Source organism: Anas platyrhynchos, chromosome 5 (genome assembly GCF_047663525.1).
Source record: "Anas platyrhynchos isolate ZD024472 breed Pekin duck chromosome 5, IASCAAS_PekinDuck_T2T, whole genome shotgun sequence".
In the NCBI taxonomy this organism is placed as follows: Eukaryota; Metazoa; Chordata; class Aves; order Anseriformes; family Anatidae; genus Anas; species Anas platyrhynchos.
This window is the reverse complement of record NC_092591.1, coordinates 22,918,856-22,943,569: the sequence shown is the minus strand read 5'-3', so window position 1 is coordinate 22,943,569 and position 24,714 is coordinate 22,918,856. Positions and strand designations below refer to the sequence as shown.

General features: G+C 41.1%; 3 protein-coding genes across 5 annotated transcripts in view; 2 read left to right on the top strand and 1 right to left on the bottom strand.

The window, feature by feature from the left end:
* The first annotated feature begins 1 nt into the window (after position 1).
* On the top strand, positions 2–3,607 carry SLIRP (SRA stem-loop interacting RNA binding protein). Its single transcript, XM_072038413.1, has 4 exons — positions 2–160; positions 278–336; positions 1,973–2,080; positions 3,479–3,607. Exons 1-4 carry the CDS (start codon positions 70–72, stop codon positions 3,536–3,538), a joined length of 318 nt encoding a protein of 105 aa, XP_071894514.1. The 5' UTR covers positions 2–69; the 3' UTR covers positions 3,539–3,607.
* Positions 3,540–19,696, bottom strand: SNW1 (SNW domain containing 1). Its single transcript, XM_038179508.2, has 14 exons — positions 19,542–19,696; positions 18,382–18,535; positions 15,752–15,913; positions 11,646–11,741; positions 11,447–11,553; positions 10,736–10,840; positions 10,572–10,641; positions 9,827–9,892; positions 8,432–8,548; positions 7,937–8,078; positions 6,197–6,293; positions 5,568–5,685; positions 4,377–4,540; positions 3,540–4,292 (listed from the first exon to the last, which is right to left on the bottom strand). Exons 1-14 carry the CDS (start codon positions 19,628–19,630, stop codon positions 4,088–4,090), a joined length of 1,692 nt encoding a protein of 563 aa, XP_038035436.2. The 5' UTR covers positions 19,631–19,696; the 3' UTR covers positions 3,540–4,087.
* The window catches only part of ADCK1 (aarF domain containing kinase 1), an 85,206-nt gene continuing 79,576 nt past the window's right edge, over positions 19,085–24,714 (top strand). Inside the window, exons 1-2 of one of the 3 annotated variants that reach the window (XM_038179501.2) lie at positions 19,712–19,850; positions 20,089–20,172. The gene's annotated coding sequence lies outside the window, so the exon portion shown is untranslated. Of the gene's footprint in view, positions 19,216–19,709; positions 19,851–20,088; positions 20,173–24,714 lie in introns of those variants that run through there. The other 2 variants (XM_038179504.2, XM_038179503.2) reach the window with 2 other exon arrangements.

The window sequence follows — 24,714 nt, the reverse complement described above, 5'->3', positions numbered from 1 at the left end:
CGCGGTCGGGCGGGGCGCGCAGCCGGGGCGGGCCGGGGGCGGCCGCAGCAGCAGCAGCAGCAGCACAAGATGGCGGCGGCCGGCGCGGTGCGGGCGGCGCGGAGGGCACGGCGAAGCTTCGACATCTTCGTGGCCGATGTGCCCTGGACGGTGTCGAGCAGTGAGTGCGCCCCGCAGCGCCTCCCCTCCCTGCCTGTGGGCCGGGGTGGGGGCTTGGGTCTCCGGGGGTCGCGGGGGGATTGGGGCCGTGTGATAACCGCGCTGTTTCCCCCCGCAGAGGAGCTGAAGGAGTACTTCGCGCAGTTCGGGGCCGTGCAGCGGTGCCAGCTGCCCTTCGTGAGTAGCCGGGGCGGGACGGGACGGGGCGGGACGGGCCCTCAGCCGGGAGCGCTTTCGGCAGCCCCCCCCCCGAGGGCATCGCCGGGCTCCCAGCCCCTCAATTCCCTTCCTCTGTGGGTGCTGGGTTTGCTCTGTTCAAGTTTAACGTTTTTCATCCAAGTGTTAGAAAACGCATCCCTCAGAGTACTGTTACTGCCCTTTCTCAATAATCAACATAAAAATACCTCTTATTAATTGACCCAAGTAGGTTCTCTGCTGCAGTTTCGCTTTATTTCTGCCAATAAACCATGCACGTGTTTCCTCTCCTGGGCCTAACAGAGAGGTTTTTGCCTGTCCAAGGTGCTCACACACTGCCCAGAGCAAGGAACTCTCCTGAAATCCTTTCCCCCTCACGTGCTCCCGAGCTATCAGCTGTCCCTGCCTCTCTGCCCTTCAGTTATACAATTTAGAGCACGTAGATTAGGGATTCCAGTGTCTGGTGCAGTTTCTTGGAGACAATAATAATAATAAAATAAAAGGCATCCATAACAGAGCAGAAGAGGAATGCCTACAAATAATTGCTGAAGGAGCAGAGGTTCTTTTACTTGTCTGTGAAGCAGTTTGTTAAATGAAGCTAAGTGTGTAGTGAGCTTCTGTTAAATTAGATTTGTTATCAGCTGGAGAACAGTTTGGAAGAGCGGAAAGCAGTCTAGTTACTGCTGAAAGCTGAAGTTCAGGGCACATTCAGGAGGTGTCTGCCACACACAGCTCGGGTTTGGAACAGAATGTGGTGCTCCATTGCTGAGGTAGGTAGGGTAGCTTACCTTAAACCTGCCTTCATTGTTGATTAAAGCCAGAAGTGTTGCCCATGTTTTGACGTGGTGATAACTTTAGGAGCATTCATTAATGTGTAGAACTGCCAGAGTTCCCAAAGTCTGCCTGTAGACACCTTGGTAAAGACTTAATTGGGATACTGAAACAGGGCAACATGACCCTGATACCTTGTGAACAGAAGCTTTGCTGCTATTTGGGAGTGCTGGCAGTCATGCCTGATGTTCAGTGAATTCAGGAGCTTGCGATAATAGGCACTTCAGTAGACCTGACCCTCCTGCACCGATCCCTGCTTTATTGACAACTGTCTCTTCAGACTGGCAAATTATTCTTAAAAAAAATAACTTCTTTTCTTTTTGGTGCAGTTAAATGCTTGTCATCTAGAATTGCAGCCTGCTTTTCCAGTGCTGTAAGCAGCTGCTTTATCTTGCTGAATAGCTTTCAAGTTGTTGAGAAGGCTTATTTTCAAATCAGGGAGCCATTTAAATGTCAGTTCTGTTGTGACTGGCTTAATAGCAGGTAACTGCAGTTTGAAACATCCAGCTATGCATTATTCCAGTCTTCAACTATAACTTAAAATCTTAAAATTTTTTGATTGCTGGACTCAAATTGAGAAAAAGGGATGCAGAACAGCCTCTGCTAGGCCCCCCACGTGCTGTCAGTGAAAGTAAACGCCTTAAAGTATGAAACAAGCTTCTGAAACAGGTACACTAAGTTTTCTGATAAATTCTGAATCCTTAAGTTGAACACTGATAGAAAGTTGTTAACAGCCTATGTGAACACTTTGTATATTAACTGCTTTTTCTCTTTAATTGGTGACTAGGACAAAGATACAGGCTTTCACAAACGTTTTTGCTGGATTAAATTCTCATCTCCAGAAGATGTTCAGAATACACTTCAAAAGGACTCTCACATACTTGAAGGTTCCAAGGTAATAGATGACAAATCCTTTAATGAAATAACATAATGAGCTGGGTCTTTAACTCCATCTTCTTTTGAATATAGTAACATCAAAATACTGCCATACAAATTCACGTGAGATTATGTGTTTTGCCACTTAAGTATGCGTTTGGTGTGTTTTAAATAAGTCATATTGTTTATTCCACCATCTCCGCTTGACTAATTAGGGTCATATATCCATAGACACCATAGAGATCCCATATCCAGAGATCAAAGCTTTTTCCTATGCTAAGGTAAAGGAACATGAATGTGGTAAAACTGTTCAGAAACCATTGTGCAACTTATTTGTAATAAAGCTTTCTGGAGGCAGACTCCAACATTTAATTTCTGTGTTGGGGAATAGAAGGAAGATGACAGAGTAAAGCTAAGCTTTAAATTTCAGTGAAAACAAGTGATGGTGGAATGACAACGAGAAATTTGATTTTGGTATAGTCACTAAATAGGGAGGAATTACTGAGGGGATTTCCTTGTAGATTTGAATGTGCTTCATCTGACCTAGCTACACAATATAGCACAAGAAATCTGATCAGTTAATGTCTTTGAACACTCAGTAAGAATCCAGCCATATTGTTCTGCAACGAGGCTCCTGAAACTTTCAATGCAGAGTTGTCAAGAGTAGAATAAATTTGCAAGATGCTGCAGAGCTGCCAGCAGTATGTTGACTGTGGTTATCTCAGGACATACTCCTAAGAGCTGACCTCTGTGTTAAACTGTAGTGCAGAAGGGGAGCAGAAATCAAGCAGTAGCTTAGTGAATTCAGTCTTGAAATGTGACAAGCCAGACCGTAAGCTAATGTCATAAACTGAGCTGAAAGTACCAGAGCTGCATACAACTACCATCCTATTTAAAGTAAGTACTATGACTAGCAGAGAGCAATATTTAGTGTCGGTTTCTTTATTTCTGGAAACATTGCTACATTTTATTCTTGAAGTTGTAAAATAACCGCCTTCCTTTACCTGCTAGGGCGGGTGTGTGTGGTGTGGAGTATACTCTAAACAGGAGCTATGATGCTTCTTTGCAGTGAAATGAAAAGCAGAAGGTGATTTGGCTTCTTCATTTCTTAAGAAACGCAAGGTTCTCTAGAAGGAAAATGTATGATCACGTCTCCCATTTTCTGTGCTAGGTTTAAATAGTTACCTTCTGTTCCACTTCAAATTCCAAGCTTAGAAGAGGTTTTGCTGATAAACATCACTGTTGCCATGTGAATCTTTTTAACTTTCCTACCAGGAACTGAATATTTGTGATTCTACCTCATGCAAGAGGAGAGGTCTACCTTCCATACAAATGTTTTAAAATATCAGAAGTTTTAAAAACAACAACAACAACAAACAACTTCTTGCCTAATGCAAATACTATCCATTGTTTTCAGCTCTCTGTCAAACCGCAGCAAAGTAGAAGATTCAATCAGCAGAAAGAAGACAACGAGTAAATGAGTGGTGGAAGGTGGCTTTATTTCACTAAACGTAAAGAAACTAAAATAAAGATTATGGAGAAACTATGAATGAGTATTTGATTTAAAACAGAATCCAGCTGTTTCCCCTCCTTGTTCAAATAAAGTATAGAACCACACTAAAGAAACACAGAATCATTATAGCATGAGACAGTAATTATATACAGCAGGAGAGCTTTTTAACAGATGAAATAAAAGCTTCAGCTACTTACAAAAACTAAAGCTGGAGGAAGGGGCTACATTCTTACCCTGAGATGCTGGGCAACAGGGAATTAGCAAAGTCAGATCACTTGCTACAGAACAGTTCCCCTGTGAAATGTTTCAAAGTGGTCTCCATTCTTCCGCTCTCCCTGGGTAGCTGTCCTATGTCGAAGAACTAATGTGTATATGCATCTCCACCTGGCACAAGAGTTCTGAACTGCTTTACGTACTGCCATCCCCCTACACACCTCCGTGATATTAAAAATGCCTTTTGAAGGAAGTCCAAGCAAGTAGTCCATTTCTTTGCTACTCAGGGAACAGAGGCATTTACTCCTTCCTCCGCTTTTTGCTCTCATGCTCGTGTTCTTTAGGGCGGCTGCTATCAGAAGGCCGTTTTGAACCACCATGTTGCTTGGCTTCTTCCAGAAATTTGTCCAAACCAAAGGGATCTTCCTCAAATTGAACTGGTCCATCTCTGCCTCTCCCTCTGGTGTTACGATCCGAGTTAGAGAACTCTTTGTCGGGAACAAACCTGGGAGGGCGGAAGAGATGATACTCAGTTGCTTTTAACTTCAGAACCCTAATTAAGAATATTTTGTATTTTTTCCCCCCTTACCTATTTGTCTTTATTCGAGCCTCTAGATCATCACCATACATGTCCTTATCCACATTTTTACTTGGTCTGTAGATGTTTTGGGCCATATCTTTTCCACTTCTCCAAGGCTGGTCATAAACATTATAAATTTCATCCTCCCCTCCAGCAAAGCCGCTGTCCATACCCTGTGAAGAAGAAAGATGTACGGCTGTATAATACACGAGTCCAAAACCTGCTAAATTAATTTTAACATCAAGATACAGGCATGCTGTCAGACAGATACAAAAAGATGCTGTTGTGTGATTTACTGCTGATTTCCAGCGGGTTCAAGCACTTCATTAGGATATGAGTAGTTTTGGCTCTGGGATTAAGACCAGACAACATGACACAATGATTACCAGCCTCACTTAGCGCTACTTCTACTCTGTCACAAAGCAACGGGAAGGATTGCTGGCCATTCATATTTCAGAATAATGGATCATGTCAGTGTGCCCTGCAAGTACAGCTGTCTATAATGGCCAAGTACAACCACACAGAAACGCACATTTTTCAGGATTTCTGGAAAACACGATTTAAGCTGACTGATCCAAATTGCACAAGTTTATGTAAACCATGGAAGTAGAACTGCCTGCTTGTTCAGTTTTGATTCGTCAGCTTCCCTTTCTGCCTGCAAGTCTTTCATTGGAGACTTGAAAAAGAATGATTGACACGCTGCAGGACTATTGAGGGACTTTTTAAAGCCTAATCTACTTTTTCATCTCTCAATAGTACAAAGTTCAGGGACAACAAATGTTGCCGTTCACTATTTATATCTTCAGAAGGGTTTTTCACAGAAGCAGTAATGGGAATGGCAAGTATTTACTTGCTTCTCTTTCAGAGCACATTTCCCCTATTCAATCAGTGCATTTATACAAAGAAAATGAAGTCGCTGCAACTTGAGGGCAAAAACAACCCCCACATACACTTTCTCCCCACAAACCCAATCCACTTTCATCCAGTTATACATTTTGAATATCTCATTTTTGTGGCATCAGCTATGGATAAGGAAGATCAGTAGTTTGCTACTAGTTATGTAGAGATGTCTTTCAGAGCTCATCCACACCATCTGTAAAAACAAGGTCCCTTTAGGACTCTAGCCATGCTCTCTAGGGCAGGATGAACTGTTGGTGTGTTCTCATAGAAAAATACACAGCTGTGAAAAGGTATTTTTACCTTGGTCTGGTTGAACAGCCTCTGGTCATATTGGACTTCATTGGATGGCCTAGGGTTGGGTACCCCTAAGGCAATAACTTCACTGATATCTCTGTTTTCATTTCTCTGCAGCTTTGACCTGAATTTAAAATTTTAATAAAGATTGAGTCAGATAAACCATACTTGTTGATATACTCAACTGCAAGCCAATTTTGTATGAGCTGCTAACAATTTGCCCCAGATACCGTATGTTAGCCATTACTGTTCTTTACTAGGTAACATTTAAAATTTGTCTCCTAGAAAAGGAAACATTTGTAAAGTTATGTTCAGCTGGAATTAACATTTAAATTTACTTTCCACTGTCTGCACTTTATATCAAGCTGACTTGGTCTAATATGTCTTATTTATTTTTTTCATGAAACAGTGTTCATTATATTCTAGAAAGGCTGTGCAATCTAATTTTAATATATTAGAGATTTTAAGCATACAGAAGCCATTTAGACTCAGAGATCTTACTGGCTGAGAGAAACAAGATGCTTGAACTTACATTCATAAATCTAAGCTCACTTCCAACAATCAGCTTCAAGGAATAAAGCCACTGATGCTGGTCAGATCTCATTGAAAATACAGGATGTATCACTGTGACTCACCTTTTGTCAGGGGCTGCCCTGGAGAGATTCCTGTCATGCTGCCTCTCTTTGCGCCGGTCATGTCTTATTTCATCCCTTTCTCTAGCTTCTCCATCCTCTGAACAAATGCAAAATTGCTCATTATACACAACTATTGAAGTCTGAATTAACTATGGCACAATATTGGCACAGTGATGAATTCAGTATGCATTTCCAAAACAGAAGTGGCCCTTAGCACTGTTTAAAATGTTACATTTTAAGTAAACATCACATGGAAAACTTTCTCATGCCACAAGCAGTTAACTGTCCTTGACAAGAGACCCCAAGCAGGCATATCCAACAACTACATTTTCCCAACTTAAAATGCCTTAGAATGCTTGTCCATCCATCTACACATGAATATCCTGAAAACCCACAGGCGATTGTATCATACACTTATTTCTATTACGTGTCAGTATAAAAATATTGTTCAACCACAGGCATCTAAGCACTTGGAAGAACCTTCTGTGACCCAGTATCACTAAATCACTTGGATTGGAAGGAGCGTCTATTTCAGCCTCCTGCTCAAAGCAGGATCAATGCTGAAATCAAACCAGATTGCTCTGAGCTCTGTCTACTTTGGTCTGTAAACCCTCCAAGGCCAGAGACTACCTCTCTGGACAACTCTTTTCACTGGTTGTTGTCCTTATGGTGAAAACTCTTGTCCTGATACACAGCTGGAATGTCCCACTTCAAATTTTGCCTACTATCTCATTCTTCCACTGGGTAGCTGTTGATCTCCTTGTAAGAAGGCTTCCATCAGGTACCCCCAAGCCATCTCATCCCCAGGCAGAACAAGCTTCATTCCTCTCAGCATCTTACTATGGAGATGCTCCAGCCACCTGACCATTTTGGTGACCCTCCACTAAACTCACTCCAGTTTATCAATGTCCATCTTGTACCACATTCCAGATGCAGTCTAACAGATGATCAGCAAAGGGAAACTATTCCTTTCCTTAACCTCATGCCTACATTCCTACTGATACAGCTTAGTATGCCCCTTACAATATTGCTAGTGCCAGGGCACACTGCTGGCTTCTGTTCAGCACTCCCAGGTGTTTTTCAGCAGAGCTGCTCTCCAGCCTGCCAGTCCCCCTGCCTGCACTGTTGGAAAGAGGTTAGTCCACCCCAGCTGCAGTATTTGCTACTGTATGACCATATCCTCCACCTTTTAGCAAAGTAAGAGAACTGCTCTGTAAATTCAACACCTTGATCTTTGAAATGTAATTTATCACAGTGGTTATGACTTAGGTTTTTAGATTTTGGGCCTAGTGGTCAACATTACTATAGCTCTATAAGACCAGGTATAATAATATGAGAAACGAATTATTATTTACTATCTTTGAAAACTTAAAGATGGTTTAGTTCTCATAGATGAAGTCAGAACAATTGTTTTCTGAAAAATTATCAATTATAGCAGTCCACGAAAGCCATTACATGTACCAATCCAGTTGCAATTATGAATTTCTCAAAGTCCTAAACCTGTATACACTCAACCTCACAGCAGTGTATTAAACTCAGATCCCACCAAAACAGACCCCCACTAAGTAACCAAACACACTGACTGTCAAAGTGAAGACATAAGAAGAGATGTCATGGTTAATGTTGACATTTAAGTATTATAAATTCTCAGGTTATTTCTGCAAACATGCACTTCAAAAAGTGTTAAAAAAAACAAACAAACAAACAACACTGTAGTTTCTTAGTAACAAAGAAACATACCTTTTTCAACATGGGTTTTGATCCCAGCTCTTCTCTCCCTTGCTTTTTGGGCCATTTCTCGGAGCTTTTCCTCATGTTTCTCCTTTTCTTTCTGAGCCATTTTCCTCTCCACCTGGGCACGCATCTCTACAGCCTCACGAGCCTGTACATATAAGACCCCTAGTTAAAATGACAGAAAGCTAACACCTGGGATGCAAGCAGATCATCTGTCCTAGAACTGCACAGTAAACAGGGAAGGAGCTGAGCTATAAAGTTAAAGTTCAAAGCCAGATAACCACAGCCCTTCAAGCTGAGAAGAAATAGACACAACATCCAATAATTTAACCCCACACTGAGCCACCGACTCAAAGATAATAGGGACAAAACCTTATGGAAGTCCAGAAGCAGGACAGACCAGAATGCTATAGACTATTCCCAGTTGATTTTCTCAAGGAAATAAACATATAATGAAGGTTAAAACCGCATGAAAGAGAACAGTTTCAACAACCACCTGACCTTTCTGTCAGCTATATAGAGAGCCTCAGCGAGCTTGGCAAAGTTTTCATTAATATGAACGGTCTGCAATCCTCTGCCATCTGCAGCCAGACGCTTGTCTAATGGAATTGTGTAACCCTAAAGTGGAAACAGATAGGCAGTTAATCACAGACATTGACATTTTTAATAGCAAACTATTAGATTCATTGTGTAAGGAAAAAACACAACACAAAACACAGAACTTGGCCATTCATAAATAGGCTGAAATAAACCTCTTTTACATGTACTCCAGATTCATACCAGGCAGTATTAAGCTTCCCTCCAATTCCACCCCATCTCAAATCTAGATCATATTTTCCCTTCAAGTTGCATCTTCATAAAAATGAGAATGAGTTTTTGATTAATAAGCTCCACTTTTTCTTTGTGTTAAGAACTACAGGTATTAGCTTTCTTAGTCTACACGGTTTTACTGTTTGTGCTTAAAACTTTCCCCAAACTGTTTTCATACCTACGAAGAAGTCAGATGATTCAAAAATGAGAAAGTAAGGGGCAAAGCTGTTATCAAAAGCAAAAGACACTAAATGCCAGCTTTGCCTTTAGGAGCTGAAAACTGGAAGTATTTATAGAAGATATTTTAAGATTCTTTAGAGAGCTCTACACATTTTTTGCTTTGGTATTAGCATCTGTAACCTAAAATTCGATCTACTAATTAGTGTCAGTCCCAGTTATACAGCTGTGTTTGGGTAGAAAAATAACATCAAAACAGGCAGCTTTTCCTTCCTCCATTCAGAGAGGCCTCCTCACAACAACAGCTTGTTATATTTGAGAACAATTAGACTGGTCATTGCAGGATATTATAAATTCTCCTTCTCTCTGAACAGAAACTTAGCTACTGAAGAAAAATGAAGGTATAGGACATACCTACTCAAACAAGAAATAAAAATAGCTAAGCTAACCACTAATGAGGATAAATTAATGCAGGAACACCAAAAGGGTAACTTTCCAGAGACTGACTGCAACACTAAAAAGAAACATGCTTGGTTCTCTAAAAACTACCTTTCCCTTCTTCAGTGTAGACGGGCTTACTTTGTGAGCTCCAAAGAGTTTGGTTTCAGGCTCCACATAGTGCACTATTATAGGGATTTTAACTAATGTCATTTTTTTCCTCTCAAAATGTATAATCTCAGCCATGAAGTAATATATTCTCTCTGCTCTATAGTGTTGTCAATTTGACAACTCTAATATGCCAGAGAGAAAAAAACTGAGCTGTACAATTGCATGTTCTGCACACTGGAAGAAGCCAGTTTGTGTCACTCTTGGGATTTGAAACCAGTATTATTCAGGCTGTACATCATTCAGAGATGTCCCCCACTAAGATGCAGCATTAGAAAGGTGATTTTATGACAACTTAATTACCTTTGCATTTTTCCAGTTTGAAATGCACGGAGGAATTTTCCACTCTTGTTGCTCTTTCACAGTCATCTGATAGAGGAGAGAAAGCAAAGTCATCTTTAGATTTATAGCAAAAGGACATACTGTTTTCTTTCTTAAAGGCAGCTATAAAACTATTGACATCATTTGGAGTACAAGTTTCAGGACACTGCTACAAGAAAACAACTCTTCTTAGCAGCAAGGAAATGTTCATTTCTGCACTGTACCTTTGATAACACTAAAGAAAGTTACAACATAGCTATTCAGCCACCCTCTTGAACTGTCATCACAGACCAGAACTTACAGCCAGCTTGTTAACACTTGAAAACTTAATGGCAGTTCAACTTGTAAAAAACTGAAGAACCACTACACTCATCTCTTAGAAGATAATCCTTCACAATACAAGAAAAGCCTTATGTCTTATTTATGAGTAGCATGAGTATACCAAGGCTAAAGTTTGTCTACTCATTCACACCACAGAGAACCCCAGCAATAAAGACCTGCATAAAATACATAGGAAACCTACTCAAGCTTTGACAAGTTACATAAGAAAAGAGGTAGTTTTGGAACCATTCAAATGAAAAAATAGTCTTTGTTGGGCACCAATCTATCACTTAACATCATACTAAAAGGACAAGGAAGAGAAGGTGCACAGAAATGAACTGGATCAAAGCAGAATTTGGGAATCCACCTACAAGTTAAAAATTAGAACAGCTACGGTATTTCATACCTTTCTACTGGGAGAATGCATTACAGGCGCTGGAGGAGAAGGTGGTCCACGTGGAATCTTCTTGTTAATTCTGAACAAGTAACAAAAAAATTGCTATGAGCATGTTGTACGGGAATACACTTCAGAATCTTTTTTTTTTTTATGAAGAAGTTGTGACTACTTACTTGAATCTTGGAGGCTCCATAGGATCCTTCTGCATTTCCACCATCCGAATAACTCTCTGTTTTGCTCCAGAGTTGAAGGCAACGCCTTGCTGCGATGGTGTGTACCTGGATAAAACAAAGCGCTTCAACTCTCTGCAGGCAGCCAGTGGGGTATTCCCTTCCCACCTCAGATTTTATTCAATTTACTGCTCTAGTGGCATTTTAATTTTATCCACACCAGTTAAAGACTCTTCCACTGTAAATGCCAGGAGCTGGTAACTGCACTGGACTACATGCAGATAATCAACTACACCAGACAGAACGCATCTTCCCAGGGCCATGCTCTCCTGCCTCAACCCAGATTCAGGAAGTCATTATAAGCAAGGACCAGCTTCCTAATAATTCCATATTTTTATTATTATTTTTATTTATTATTATTATTATTATTATTATTATTATTATTAGGGCAGCATCATCCATAGTCCTCCCTGACAAATCTGTATTTTTGTTGTTAAAGCAATAAGCCTCCTTAAGTGCCACAACTCATGACACGTTGACATACTTCAGCACACTTCAAACTGTGTTGTCATCAGCAGGTTAATTCAAAATACACAAACTAGTTTCATCCTACTTACAGAAGAAAAGAATTTAAGAGGAATTTCTGTTCTCATAAATTAAAGGAACATGCTGATTTTATATGTAATGTCATACACATGCACCAGCAATACGTACCGGATGTACTGTGCAGGAGCTAATTTGTCAGCTGCTCGAACTGGCATGGCTGCTGCAATTTTCTGTGAGACTGATTTCTCCAAGGCTGCTCTTGTCTTCTCTGTTATCTGAAGGCAAAAATACCACAGTATGCACCTCATCAAATATGCAAGACATACAATGTACCTCTAATAACCAGGCACATCAGTGCCTACGATACCTCTCTAATTGTCTCCTCATCTGGTCTTTGCAGTTCAGGATCATCCACATTCATGACCTCTTTTGGGACAAGATCCGTGTATTTGCTGTAAATAATCTGAAAGACAACATATTTTATTAGTGCTGGAGAACACAAATAAATTGAAGTATTTCAAAGGAATATTTCAGGCCTTGATTAAGTTCTGGGTATTAATTAAATTGTATACAACAGTATACAACAATTAACTGTAATGTATTTATTGTATACAATTACACATTGCTCAATGACTTCCACAGAATAAGAATGTACTCTTCAGTCCGAGTTACAGATGGGATATTTGCAAAAAAACAACAGCAAACAACAATCTGATGAAATACAAATACATAAATCACTTTCAGAATGGGAATTAGATACAGTTTCCTACTTCCCTTTCCTATGCTGCTTCTTCAGGCTCCAAAACAAACAGAAAACTCAAGTTTATATTTCTGTTTTCAAGGATTTCTTAAGATTTTCATATATGTCTTTTTCAGTATCTAGAATTTTTCATTTCATTACATTTGCTATGTTCTTGGAGAAAAATGCTCAAGAAATCTTTTCTCGACACTTCCCCTTATTCAGGCAGTTCAGTCTTCATAGAACACGCACCTAGCTGTCACCAGCTTTTAAGTTCCAATTTACAATGTATGGAAAGAATGTTATTAGATAATTACAGGGGGAAAAGTGCTAATATACTGCACTAATGTCTCACATTAATCCAACAAATAACATCAGAGAGTCTTAACTCAGAAAGTTAAAAGTTATTATAGCTATTATTTCAACTTTATAATAAAGTGCATGTCCAACTATGAAACAGACCTTTAGCCTCAGTATTAATTTGACACATGAGCCATTTACTGCTTCTCATCTTTCACTCCTAAAATTTTAATCCTTTCTAATACTATAAACAATATCGCAGCATCTTAAAGGCTGAATGAAGGACAACTGCAGAGCAGTGGTCCTCTAATTCTAAATCCAGATGTCTCGCTACCCAAAGATTATCCCAGAAGACATAATAGGAAAAAAAAAATCGAAGAGGTTCACTCAAAACGACAGCATACTGAGGTACAAATGAGTTACGTGAACTAGTTAAACCCCAAAATAACGCATGCCAGTGGAAAGCTGCAGTAATGTGGAAGAAATCAATAACATGTATGAAATTTGCCTGAAACCACCAAATATTTTGTCTTCCTCAAAACCCGACACACTTGCATGTCCTAACTGGAGTCCTTTTTCTGAGGTGATACAGACAGGCAAATGAAAGATGTTGTTGCACTGTGATGTTTTTCTAGACATTTACACCATTTTAACATGAAAATACAGACGTTTTATTGATCCAGGATCAAGAGGAAACTGTGTCCGTTTGATATTGTAATATGCTCATTCCCTACCATTTTTCATGTAGGGAATTTAAATGGAAGCATTGGCCTAAAAAGCAGAATCTCCTAGCCACAAATGAAACGCTTCATTTTTGGTACAGACAGACAATTCTTTTTCTGGATGAGGCAGCCTTAACAGGCAGCAATTAGAAATCTACATGCCATCGTAACAGCAGAAAAAGAACAATCTTACCTATCTATCTCATGGTAGGATTTAGTCATCAATTGCATTCAGAGTTCCCACAAGATATCTGATAGAGGCAAGTGTCTTGACAGAACGTTCTTCATTTAACATTTAAATCCCTGCTCTCAATACATTTTATTCTATATATCCTGAAGAGCTCTGTACAGCACTCATCAATCTTACATGTAAGTCAAGAAGCTACTATTAAGCCTTGCAGAACGAGTGTCTTCCTCTGATTCCTCCGTATGAGGCATGTAACACCTCAGAAGTCGTTACAACGCTGTTTGGAAGCCTGACAAGCATACCACAGAAACAAAACAGGCAACAAGCTCTCAAATCAAACTCTGTGAGGAAGGTGAATAAGTTATGAGTAACAAGTACTTCAGAAATTATTTTAGTTCTATTCATGTTATCTTAACCTGTCCCCTTGCTGTGATAGGAGTTCCTTCAGCATTGGAACTATTCCCTTATGAATGTTTCAACTGAATTCACAATCTTGAGAGAAAACCGTAGACAAGATTTGTGGTCCTTTTTTCTCCATTCACGTCTAAGCCACAGCCTTGGACCTGAAAGAAAAAAATCTATCTCCTGCATAGAAAAACCACTTTTGCCAGGAAACAAGTAATGGACCTAATAATTCCATTCCTTAATTTCACTCTCTTTTCTGTCCTAATAAAAATGCAGCAAGCAATTACATATCCTTTTTTTTTTTTTCTCCTATTAAGCAGACAGGGCATTAGTTTCACCATTGTATGTCAATTATTGATTCCCCAAGCCTTATTTTAGCCTGTCTTCCAGTCATGCAAGTACAGGAAGTATTGGCAGAATTCAGAGCAGCACAAGAGCTAGTCGTAGTGCTGGAAGTCTTTCCTCTGGATAACCACATGGAACTGCATCCCCAGATCCATAAGGTCGTGCATCCACATCTATCAACATTATCCCGTCTTTCACATCTAGCAGACTTTCTGCCAGCCCCAAACAGAAGGCTTGTCAGACTATCTCAATTATGTCAGCATTTTTAAAGGAAAATTCTCTGAAGCAACTATTTTTTAAATATCTAAGGGAACAGATGCGAGAGAGATGAACCAGTACAACAGCAGAAATTGCTGACAAGCCACCTAGATACAGGGCCTGATGATGGAACTGCTGCCGCTACAAGAAGGCAGAACACTAAATTCAACTTCAAAAAAATCCATAAACTGTAGCAAAAGCAAAGTCTGCTTCTTAACTCAGACCAAACAAGCAGGTCACAGAACAGTGTCAGAAATTCCATCTTATTTCGTACAGGCTACTAAGTATCTGTTTCTCTTAACTCTGAGTATTAAGATTGAAGAAATATTTGAATTATGACTGCTACTCTCAGGATAATAAAACTTTTCTATGTAATGCTATTGACACTGTACTATCAAAACCTCTATCTTACAGAAAATATTTCTCAGTATTCAGCTCAATACTCACTGAAGAACTGCTCCCTATGGCATATTTACTAATAGCAGGTCTTCTAGTGAAAGTGTTTCAAACACCTGATTTTCCCGCAGTTTTACTCTCCCTGAAATCACAAAATTTTGTCTTTAATCTTAGCATCTACATTCACCTGGATGCAATCAGAATTCAACTGATCCAGAAGAAAGAGCTGAGCGAAGAAAGTTAGGAAACCATGATTCCAGTCCAGCCGCTAACAGAGCTCAGTTATGGAAACGCTACTCAGCTCTGCCGTACTGCTCAGTATGGCCACAAAATGAGAATATGCCTATATGCATACAAAGAGAATGTTCTTTACAGTAGTTTCCGAATTCTGAACCAATAAGGCACGGCAGAAGATCAGTCATTCTGTGCTGAAGTTTATCATCACTTCTAGTTCTTTTTCAAATATACTTAGATCCTGGTATTCAAATCCAAACAGGTTTACTATGTGAAAATTGAATCTGATCGTATAGGTGAAGATGTATTTTGACAAAGTTGTAAAAACTGGGGGGTTTAACTACACTTTTTTCTTTTCTCCCTTATTTGCCCTAAAGCATCCACCAAAAAAAAAAAAAACAAAAAAACAGCATGATTGTTACTTCTTATCTCTGCTGCTCCAAACAATTATTTTTTTCCATTTTGGGATAAGTCAAATGTCTAATTATTATCAAGTGTTTAGCATCACAGAACTCTATAAATGTATTTAGTATTTTAGCATCCTCTTCTTGACAAATAATTCCAGACACTAAAGTCTGATAAAAATACAATGAAAGTCCCCACAATAACAATGTTACCACTGTATTGTTTACATTTTGTCAGGCTACTTTCTATCTGTATGACAGCAGGGAGTGTAATTGATTTGAACTCACTTCTTTCTGAAAGGTGTTGCAATCTTCTAGGATAAACAGGATGAGAATAGACAAGATGTAACACTTTTGTTACTCAACTGAGATACAGTTAAAATTTGAAATCCTACAGACATCAACTTTCTGCAATTTTGGCAACTGTACATATAGCTCCTCCAGGTATACATCCCAATCTACACATTTGAAAAAAAATATTACCTTGTCCTTTGACTGTCCTTGTCGAGCAATTGCATCGTATTTTATTTTTCCTTCTGCATCCACCTGAACAGCCAAAGCATTGGACATTTTCTTCTTTCGGCCCATATCCAGTGGATATTGGGCCACATGAATTTCTGGGAAAGCACCGCCATCTCCAAAATCCTACACAAAAGAAAAAGTTGTGAATGACTGAAAGACAAACACATAGCATAACATTTGCACTGGTGGGAAAGGAACAAAACAGTGGATTGATTTTAACAAAATGAAACATAAATGCTCTAGCAAATTTACAATATTAGCTTGTAAGAGAGCAATTGACTACAGAACTTCACTTGTTAAAAGAAAAGACATTAAAATGCATAGACATCTTGCAGAGAAGTATCTTGAATTATTTCTTGCACAGAGAAATAGCCTATATCACTGACTCGAACATGCAGGCACTACAATATGACAGACAGTACGTGAACAATTCACATGCAAGTTATTAATTAGAACTCCAAGAACTTATCTGCTGTAATAAAGCAACGCTGGAAGTAAAAAAAAAAAAAATAACCAGTAGAGATTTTCATCATAAAATTACTACTATTGTAATTTTAGTTATCGCACCATAATGAAGTGAAGAAATTTAAAAAGCTTTCCATTCCTTTCAAGCCTGCAGCTCATGGCTGTACAATGGCACGGATGCCAGCTATCTATTTCCTTATTTTGACACGCAAATACATTGAGAACTGGGCAAGCACCCAATAGCCCAGTATTCTTAACAGTTTATTTCTCCTCTTGTTCAACCTGTTGCTCTAAAAGCCTCTGAGGAACACAAGTAAAATAAAGACCTCCTCAAACAGACCACCCTGACTCAGTAACACTGAAGACTCACATGGAATTGGTACTACTGCTAGACCGACTTCAGGCTATGGGTTCAAAAGCAGTTCTTCAAAGGAAGCACTTGCTTAAAGCAGTACCAGCATCTCCCCACTCCCTGTTGCAATGGCATTGCTTTTGCCTGATAGCAAACCAGACCAAGAGAAAGGAATGGTTGTCTTAGATAGATCCCCCTCCATACTCACCAGGGGACCAAACAATTAACACCACTGCAACAACCAGTGCGGACTGAGGCTGGAGCAGTTGGGCAGAAGGCTTCCTTCCAAAGCAGCACATGCTTGTGCTAGCTTCAAGTGCTCCCTGACATGCAGCTTCAAGTATTTAACTTCTACCACTGGCTATCCAACATTCAACAAGCAGTTACAGAATCAATGCTCCAGTACCAGCCAGAACAAAAGTCAGTCCTTCCTCAGAGTTTTTTACATAACCAGATCTACTAAGAACAGATACCGTTTTTCAGTGATGGCATTCTAGGACCATTGCATAAAGGTTGTATTTCATAAACAACTACTACTGAAGAATTTGCATTTGTTTATGAGGCAGAAAGGGAAGTCCCTAACAGCCTTTTGAGATGTCTATCATTTTGTGGCCCGGTGATGCTGGAAACTGTTTGACCTGACTTCTGAAGTGTTTTTGCTAACTTCTGAAAGAATAAGCATGAAAATATTAACACGAGTAATGAAAACTGTAGGTGGGAACTTAAGTGAAAGTATAAATTTTAATACCACATGCTTTATTAAATGTGGAAACCCCATAAAACTATCAGACAACCAGAGGAATGACTGTTTGAAGTCACCTTATCTACCACTAATGGATCACCAAGGTGCTGCATGAATCTTTAAGACAAAAGGACTAACTCATAAATATGAGAGTAAGGCTGTTAAAAACTCAGGCAATGGAAGCACTTTGAAACAACCCAGGATCATACAACAAATATTGTATCAAAACCTGAAGAGCATGCCTTGTCCCAAGAGTACTGGCCTCTGACTCACCACAGTAGGTCTCGGATATTATGTCTAATACCATTTCAAATTCTGCAATTTGTGGCTCACAGTAGAAAAACTGTACCAAAATCCTTTGGAATTGGAACCATACAGCTGTATTTGCCATTCTAGCTTTTAACAATTCTGGTTGAGATTACGTTGAAGTGACACAGATTATAGCTAAATACACCAAACACCATCCAGAAGCATTTTGCCGGTAACATACTTAAATAATGAATACCTGACAAATTTATAAGTTTTCTCCCAATTCTAACATGAATTTCTCCCTCCCAATCCCCCACTAGCAGCTACCTTTTGCTACCCTAAGAACACAATACACACAGAACCGCACAGCATTCTGTTCTTGGCTATCCACCTGTTCACTTACTCCAGCTATGATCTGGGTGTGTATTAAACAACTAATGATGGAGGGACGATACGGATAACCTTCACAGAGCATCACTGCATTCTCAGACCATAAACCAAAAGTACCATAGACCTATTTCCATAAAACAACATCTGAAGAGAAGAAACCTTAAAACAGGCTGTTTGTCACCAAACTTTTAAAGTAACTCGGTTAATTACAACAACTTCCCCCAGCCCAATAATACATCCATTAGGCTGGATGGGAATTCTGCACGTGGTAAGGCTGTGCACAGTTCTCTGCATTACATTTGTGATGCTCAGAGTTTACTTTTTCTCTAGAAAAGATATTTCTTTTTCTCAACAATACATACATATTGCTACAGTGTCGGTTTAAATATCTACCTCTAGCACGCGTGGTATCCATCCTTTCCGGTAACCATACGGGGGTGGTTCCCTTCGTGACGAGACTAGAGCAGTCTGCCTAGATCTCTGAGCTCTTGCTCTTTCTTCTAGTTCTAGCTGGTCTTGAGACAGCTGGGTTGGAGCTGGTAGAAAACTGTATATCCATAGGCAGCCACCAAAAAAAAAAGAAAAAAGACACAAAGTTAATTCTCATAATTTTCCACAGTGAAACTCAACCTACATTGAGTCTGCTACTAATTTAAATCCATTTAAATTATTAAATCTTCTCTACCATAGGTCTACACAGACTTACTTAGAAACAACTTATGAAACACTTATGCATTGCTCTCACAAACCAGAGAGGTTTTTTGGAATGCTGCAGAAGCAGCTCGCACTTTCTCAGCATTCTAGAGGACTCCTGTAGGATCTGATATTAAATCCACCCATATTCCGTCTTGCTTCAGCTGGTGTGTGACAACGGCCATTCTCTAACAGGAATGTCACACACCTCTGTGTACTCTTTCCACCAGCATCAAACAAGAAAATAAAACTGTCCAGCCGACTCTCCCTCCCCTGCTCTCACGGCAAACGCCCACAAACAGACCTGTCAACAGCCTCCCCCCCAACCTTAGACACCTCCCGGCCGAAGTGGAACAGCCAAAATTCACTTCCCCAACTTCCTATTTTCCAGCTCACGCCGACCCCGCAGCCCTTGTTCGCGTATTTTCAGGCCGCGCTCAGCCCCCGGGAGGCCGGCCCTTCAGCCCAGCCCAGCGGAGCGCTGCTGAGGCGCGCAGGCGAGGCAGCAGCTCGCAACAAAGCCCCCAGCCCTCGGTAAGGACAAAAAACAACAGGGAAAAACCCCGTTGCTCCCGTCACCCCCGGCCCCGCAGCTCCCCGTTCCCGCGGAGGTCACAAGCGGCGGCGAGACCCCTGCACCCCCTCCCCAAACACCCCCCCCCCAGGCCCCCCTCAGCGCCCCGGGGCCCGGCCCCCTCAGCAGGCCCGGGGCCTATGGGGGGGCCGCGGCCCTGCAGAGCTGCCCCCGAGCGCGGCCCCAACGCCGACCGGAGCCCCCCGCGGTGCCCGGGGAGCCGCAGGGAGGCCGGGGGGCGGCAGCGGGGCCCGTGAGGGGCCTGTGAGGGGCTCACAGAACGCACCTGGTGAGCGCCATCTTGCCACCGCCGCCGCCGTCTTCTCCACAGCCAGGCCGCGGAAGCGAGGGGGGGAGGAGGGCGCTGCTGCGCATGCGCCGCAGCGCGCAGCTGGGAGGTGTAGTCCGGGAGGCTATAAAAGGGGAGGTGCCGCGGCTGCGCGGGGGGTGATGGGAGTTGTAGTGCGGCCGCCCTGCCCAGCCCCGCTGCTCGCTCCCGCTCCCGCTCCCCCACCGCCTGCCCCAGCCTCGCTGCTCGTCCTCGGAGCTGTGCGGGGGCTTTCTGCGCCCAGCCGGCAGCTGCTGGGGTTTGCGGGTGTGTGTGGCTGCCTTGGCTGCCAGCAGCACCAGTTCTTTGCAATACTTCGTTTTCTTCCCCTTCAACCTGTTTCTTTCTGTGGTTTAATTTTCCTTGGCGAATTGGCTAACTTGGGGTTTGTGAATATGCGAGGCTTTTATCACTCTGGGTAGAGCGGACCGTGTGGTCCGAAGGGGCTGTACGAGTTTATTCAAAACCATGTGTCTGGGTAAACACATCTCCATCTACGTTTTAGGCACGTGCTGCTAATCCTGCTGTGAATAACTTCTTTTCCCTGCTCTGCGTTACTTACCACGTATCAAAACCAGAAAATGCTTACGTAAGTGGTTTAACTAGTCAAAAATGTTTACTGAGGGTTTTTTGGAAAAGTTCTGAACTCAAAAAATGTGCAAAGTTTGGAAAGTGTGAATTCTTTTTTCCATTTTCAAAATGGAACATTCAAACTTTGCTTTAAAGCAATGTTTGTTGGCCGAGATTAGTCTTGTGCTTAATTTTTTGAAAGTGGGTAAATCCTTAAAACCTGAATGTTTAATGTTTAATTTCAGATCTAATACATTTTATTCCATTTAAAACTGTGTTTATTTCCTTTTTTCTTCTTGAAACGAGAAAACATTTTTTCAATGTTAGGTTAGCCACTAAACCAAGAAAATGAATTATTCATGCAGTTGGTCCCTGAACCTGACCTGGTACACCTTCCATTACTTATTTCTTCTGCTTCTCGTGATGTTTTGATTAAGGAACTAGCACTGTGCAGCACATAGATGTGTGCTAAATGGGTGCTGAATTGGCTGGCATAGCAAAAAGTGAGGGAATCATCAATGGGGGTCAACCCTGAGTAAGGGTATTTCTGAGGAAGTTACAGAGGAATGGACACTGGGGCTTCTGCCAGTCACCATTTTCATCAGCTGGCAATCAATATGAAGTCATTATCCTGAAAATGTACAGCTCTCAGAAAGAATGGCAGAATGTTCAGCAATACTGAAAAAAGAGTCGCACAGATTACTAGATTGCTTGGTAAGTGGGATCCATTTAAAAAAAAATGTGGTTTAATATCACATCATGCAAACTTCTATGTATGGAAGTAAAAAACTGGGGTGAAGTACAGACTGTGCTGTCCTGGAAAAAGTGATTCTGAGAAAGATCTGGGAGGGTGAAAGCAGAGCAGCAACTTAAAGTAAATTAGTTGTGCTATGAAATAGCAAAAAGCCTAATGCAGCCCAAGGATGTAAGTAGGGACATGGTGAACTCCAGCGGGGCTATGTTATCCTGGTGTTCATATTTTTAAAACAATATTGGAAGATTGAAGAGGGTTAGGAGACTACAAAGATAGGTAAGGCTAGTGTTAACTGAAATTGTATGAAGAAGTAGACTTGTTCTGTGGTGAACTTCTAAGAGGTAAGTGTTAATTGTTAAATTAAAATGGGGTGAGCTCCATTTGTCTGTTATTATTTTCAATTACAAGGAGAAATAACCTGAGTGAGCAAATTGAAAGATTTAGTGTGTTTTACTCATCTCAAAAAGATTGAGAGGAGATTGGGTCATCGTGTGCGTATACCTCTACAAGTTAGAGAAGCAAGATCTGAAAGCATTCTCTAATCTCCTAGTGGAAAGCATAGTAAGGACTGGTGACTGGAAGTTGAAATTAGAGAAATTCAAAAGGGAAATTAGGCAGAAATATTTAATGATGAGAATGATTAACCTTTGGAAAACTGTGGAAAGTGCTTACTTCTCCTTTCCTTGTTACTGCAGAATCAAAGCTGAAAGTCTCTCGGGAAGAGATGCTGTCATTATTACAAGATTTCCTTTAGGCAAGTCTGGGCTCTCAAGGCCCATACATGAGTAGCCAGGTGGAACATAATACCCCACAATATATACAGAGTCAGGCGGGAGAAGTTCATACTCCCTTCCAGCTCTGTGAACTGATTATCTCTGTGCATTTTCATGTGTCTCTGAGTTGTGGACCTTTTCTGAACCAGACTTGGTTCAAAGATGCCAGCTCTGGGAGGTTCTTTGATGAAAAGAAACTTTAGGCAGGGAATGGTTCTGAGATCCTTAAACGCATTTTTCTCAAGTGAATATCTGCCCTTAAGAAAGAAAGGTGATTTCCTTTCAATTTTTAAAATGATCTTTTTTGCTTAACATGTCTGGACAGTCATGGTGTCAGGTGTCTGTAAGCATCACTTTTCACACATACCCCAAAATGATCTGTGTGGTGAGTAAGGAGTTCAGGCCCTGCAGAGTGCTTTATCCTTAGCGTGGCTGCCAGTGGGGATGTTTTTAATTTGATCTGAATACCACAGCTGGTTTTGAGAACGCTTCTTATAAAGCATACTTCTCAGGAGTCTTTTGGGGTATATTTAGGCTGTTAAATCCTCTACACCTTTTTCATCTACTTCAGCACTTTTCACATTTGCAGATGCAGAATTAAATGGCTCATGAAATATCTTGTAACAAATGAAGTTGACAATACAAAGTAATGGAATAAGCTATTGCTAATATCAGATATCTGTATGCCTAACAGTCACTGCACATTGTGGGATAAAAATGATCAGAACAGATGACACTTCTTAACTCAAGGGATAAATTATGCTACAGGTAAGATGCTAAAACAGTGAAACAGAAGAGATTTACCTAGATGGAAAGGTTCAGCCACATCAGCAACCCCTGCACTTCACATTCCCTTAGGGGTTACAGGCAGCATTCAGAAGGAATAATTATAGCTAGGGGAAAAAGATCAGAAGGTCTATTAGATTAGTGCTTTTGTAAGAATGTTTAAATTCTTCAAGCCACATCTGCGTTATCTGGAATGACTTTAAGGGAGAATGGCTTCATTTCTGTTATTCTTTATAGCTAGTAGAGAAGTAAAATTTTGCAGGTATGCAAAAATCATCCCATACACTTCTGTAACACCTTGCTGTTTCCAGGGTGTTTTGTGAAGTTCGTTTTGGAAGCTTTCCGCTCCCAGCTGATGAACATGCTCTTTCGACAGAGGTTGTGGTGGCCCACTGCGATTTCCCCACAGGTTGTGAGAGGAAGTGGAGTATCCTTTAGCCACCAACAACTTCAGAAAACAAAGTGAAGGGAATTGTTATTTATTTTTATTGCTAACAGAGATTATAAGAGATGGAGGTGGAGTGCAATTGTCTAAAGTGATACTGAACAACAATGCTGAGCAAAGGCCCTGACTTTTGCAGGAAGGAACAAAACCAGTGGAAGTGGATTTTGAAGCTCACATAAAGTGCATCTCTGAGCAGCACATCACTTTTGTTGTCACATTCAGGCAATTTGCATTAGTGATTGCGCGGACTGACTGGCCTGGGGCAATGGGCATTTTTTTCTTGAGAGATGTCTTATCCAAATCTTGGCCTTGTACAATATGATCTGTAAGAAGCCCCTAATCTGAAATTGGATGGCTCCCAGAGTCAGCTCTGAGTTTTCCAGTGCTGATACAAAGGCAGAATCTGTCAATCTCTGTATAAAAATCAACCAAGAATGTGGGAGGGTTTGGCCCAGTGGGAGACCTGTAGGTGTATGTTGTGTTTTTTTTCTGCAATTAGCTCCAAGTAGGTTTTCCATGTTGATTTGTACAACTATCGAGCCTTATACAGAGGTGTTTGTAGTATTTCTTCTGGTGGCCCAAACCAATCGGAAAAGAATCAAAATATTTTAGAATTAGACATCTCTAGCAGCAGAGATCCTGATGGCCAGATCTTCAGCACATAGGAATTGGCATTGCTGCACTGACTCTTAGAGCTGAACTAGTGTGTAAGTGCAGAGGATGCACCTGCCTCAATATTTGTACTGGTACCCATCCACAGAAGGGCAGGGCAGAGAAGTGAAGAAGGGTCTGCCAGGTTATGCTCTTCTCATTCTGCTGGTAACAATTTCTCCTGATACCTTTTCACCTCTTCCTGTTGAACTTGTTCCTTGGGTACACAAAACCACAGGGTCTCCTGCTCTCTGGGACTGCTTTGATTTCTCCCTAAGCCTCATCCTCTACCATACATTAGGAATGTCTGGTGTCAGTGAGACCTCCCAGACATCTTTCTATATTTTTCATCTAAGGGAATCTAGAAAAGAGGTGGTTTCTCGGTAGTAAAGGCTGGTCCTTTGTTGAAGTAATCTGTCTGCTCTTCCCAATCCAGTGCTTGGGACAGGGAGGCCTGAGTTTTGTTTTAGAGAGGCCTTTGGATTTGTTTTAACGCTTCATGAGATGCGCACCTGGGATGCAATGCCTTAAAAATGAAAAGGAAATACTTATTGCGTTTCGTCTTTCACAGCAAATTGGGGTAATCTGAGATTTAATTTATTCACTAGTTGAAAGGGAAGTGGAAATCAAGCCAGCATCTTTCTTTTGAGCCAAGCGCTTTCTTGTGCACCCCTGTGGAGGCTCACACAAAAGAGCTCTGATCACTCTAACTAGGTGCTTGTCCTAATTATAGAAAGATTTAGCTTTGCTTTCATAATTGCCCACTGCACTTGGGCACATGGCATTGTTATACTACAAAAGCTTTTTTTTTTTTTTTGTCCCCAGCAGGCCCAGCATCAGCCTGTTTAAGGGAGCTGCAAGGAGCAGTATTACTCTGAAGCAACCTCACACAGTTTTTCCAGGAGAGGCCAACAAAGTCAGCTGCTGACCCACTCCCTTGGCTGAGAACATTGCCAGTGCCTGTGATCTAGCAGTTAAAATAGGGGGTTCAAAGGCTGGGCCACAGCCTTGGGCAGCCTGTGTTGAACCAGTGAGCTGTGATCAGGAATTAGGGATTTTGTGTGCCGTAGTTTGGGAGCTTTGGATGGGTACTTCACTGTTAGGCCCAGTTTCAGCCTCACCCGTGGAGGTAATGAATTTACAAACACCAAA

What these genes read in the sequence shown, in the direction of transcription:
- SLIRP (XM_072038413.1), top strand. Translation starts at nt 70, where the DNA reads ATGGCGGCGGCCGGCGCGGTGCGGGCGGCGCGGAGGGCACGGCGAAGC. An exon ending in GCCCTGGACGGTGTCGAGCA is followed by an intron (nt 161 to 277) that starts GTGAGTGCGCCC and finishes TTCCCCCCGCAG; the next exon opens with AGGAGCTGAAGGAGTACTTC. An exon ending in ACATACTTGAAGGTTCCAAG is followed by an intron (nt 2,081 to 3,478) that starts GTAATAGATGAC and finishes CATTGTTTTCAG; the next exon opens with CTCTCTGTCAAACCGCAGCA.
- SNW1 (XM_038179508.2), bottom strand. Translation starts at nt 19,630, where the DNA reads ATGCGCAGCAGCGCCCTCCTCCCCCCCTCGCTTCCGCGGCCTGGCTGT. An exon ending in GCTCCTGCACAGTACATCCG is followed by an intron (nt 10,841 to 11,446) that starts GTACGTATTGCT and finishes TGTTTTATCCAG; the next exon opens with GTACACACCATCGCAGCAAG. An exon ending in GCTCGAATAAAGACAAATAG is followed by an intron (nt 4,293 to 4,376) that starts GTAAGGGGGGAA and finishes CCGCCCTCCCAG; the next exon opens with GTTTGTTCCCGACAAAGAGT.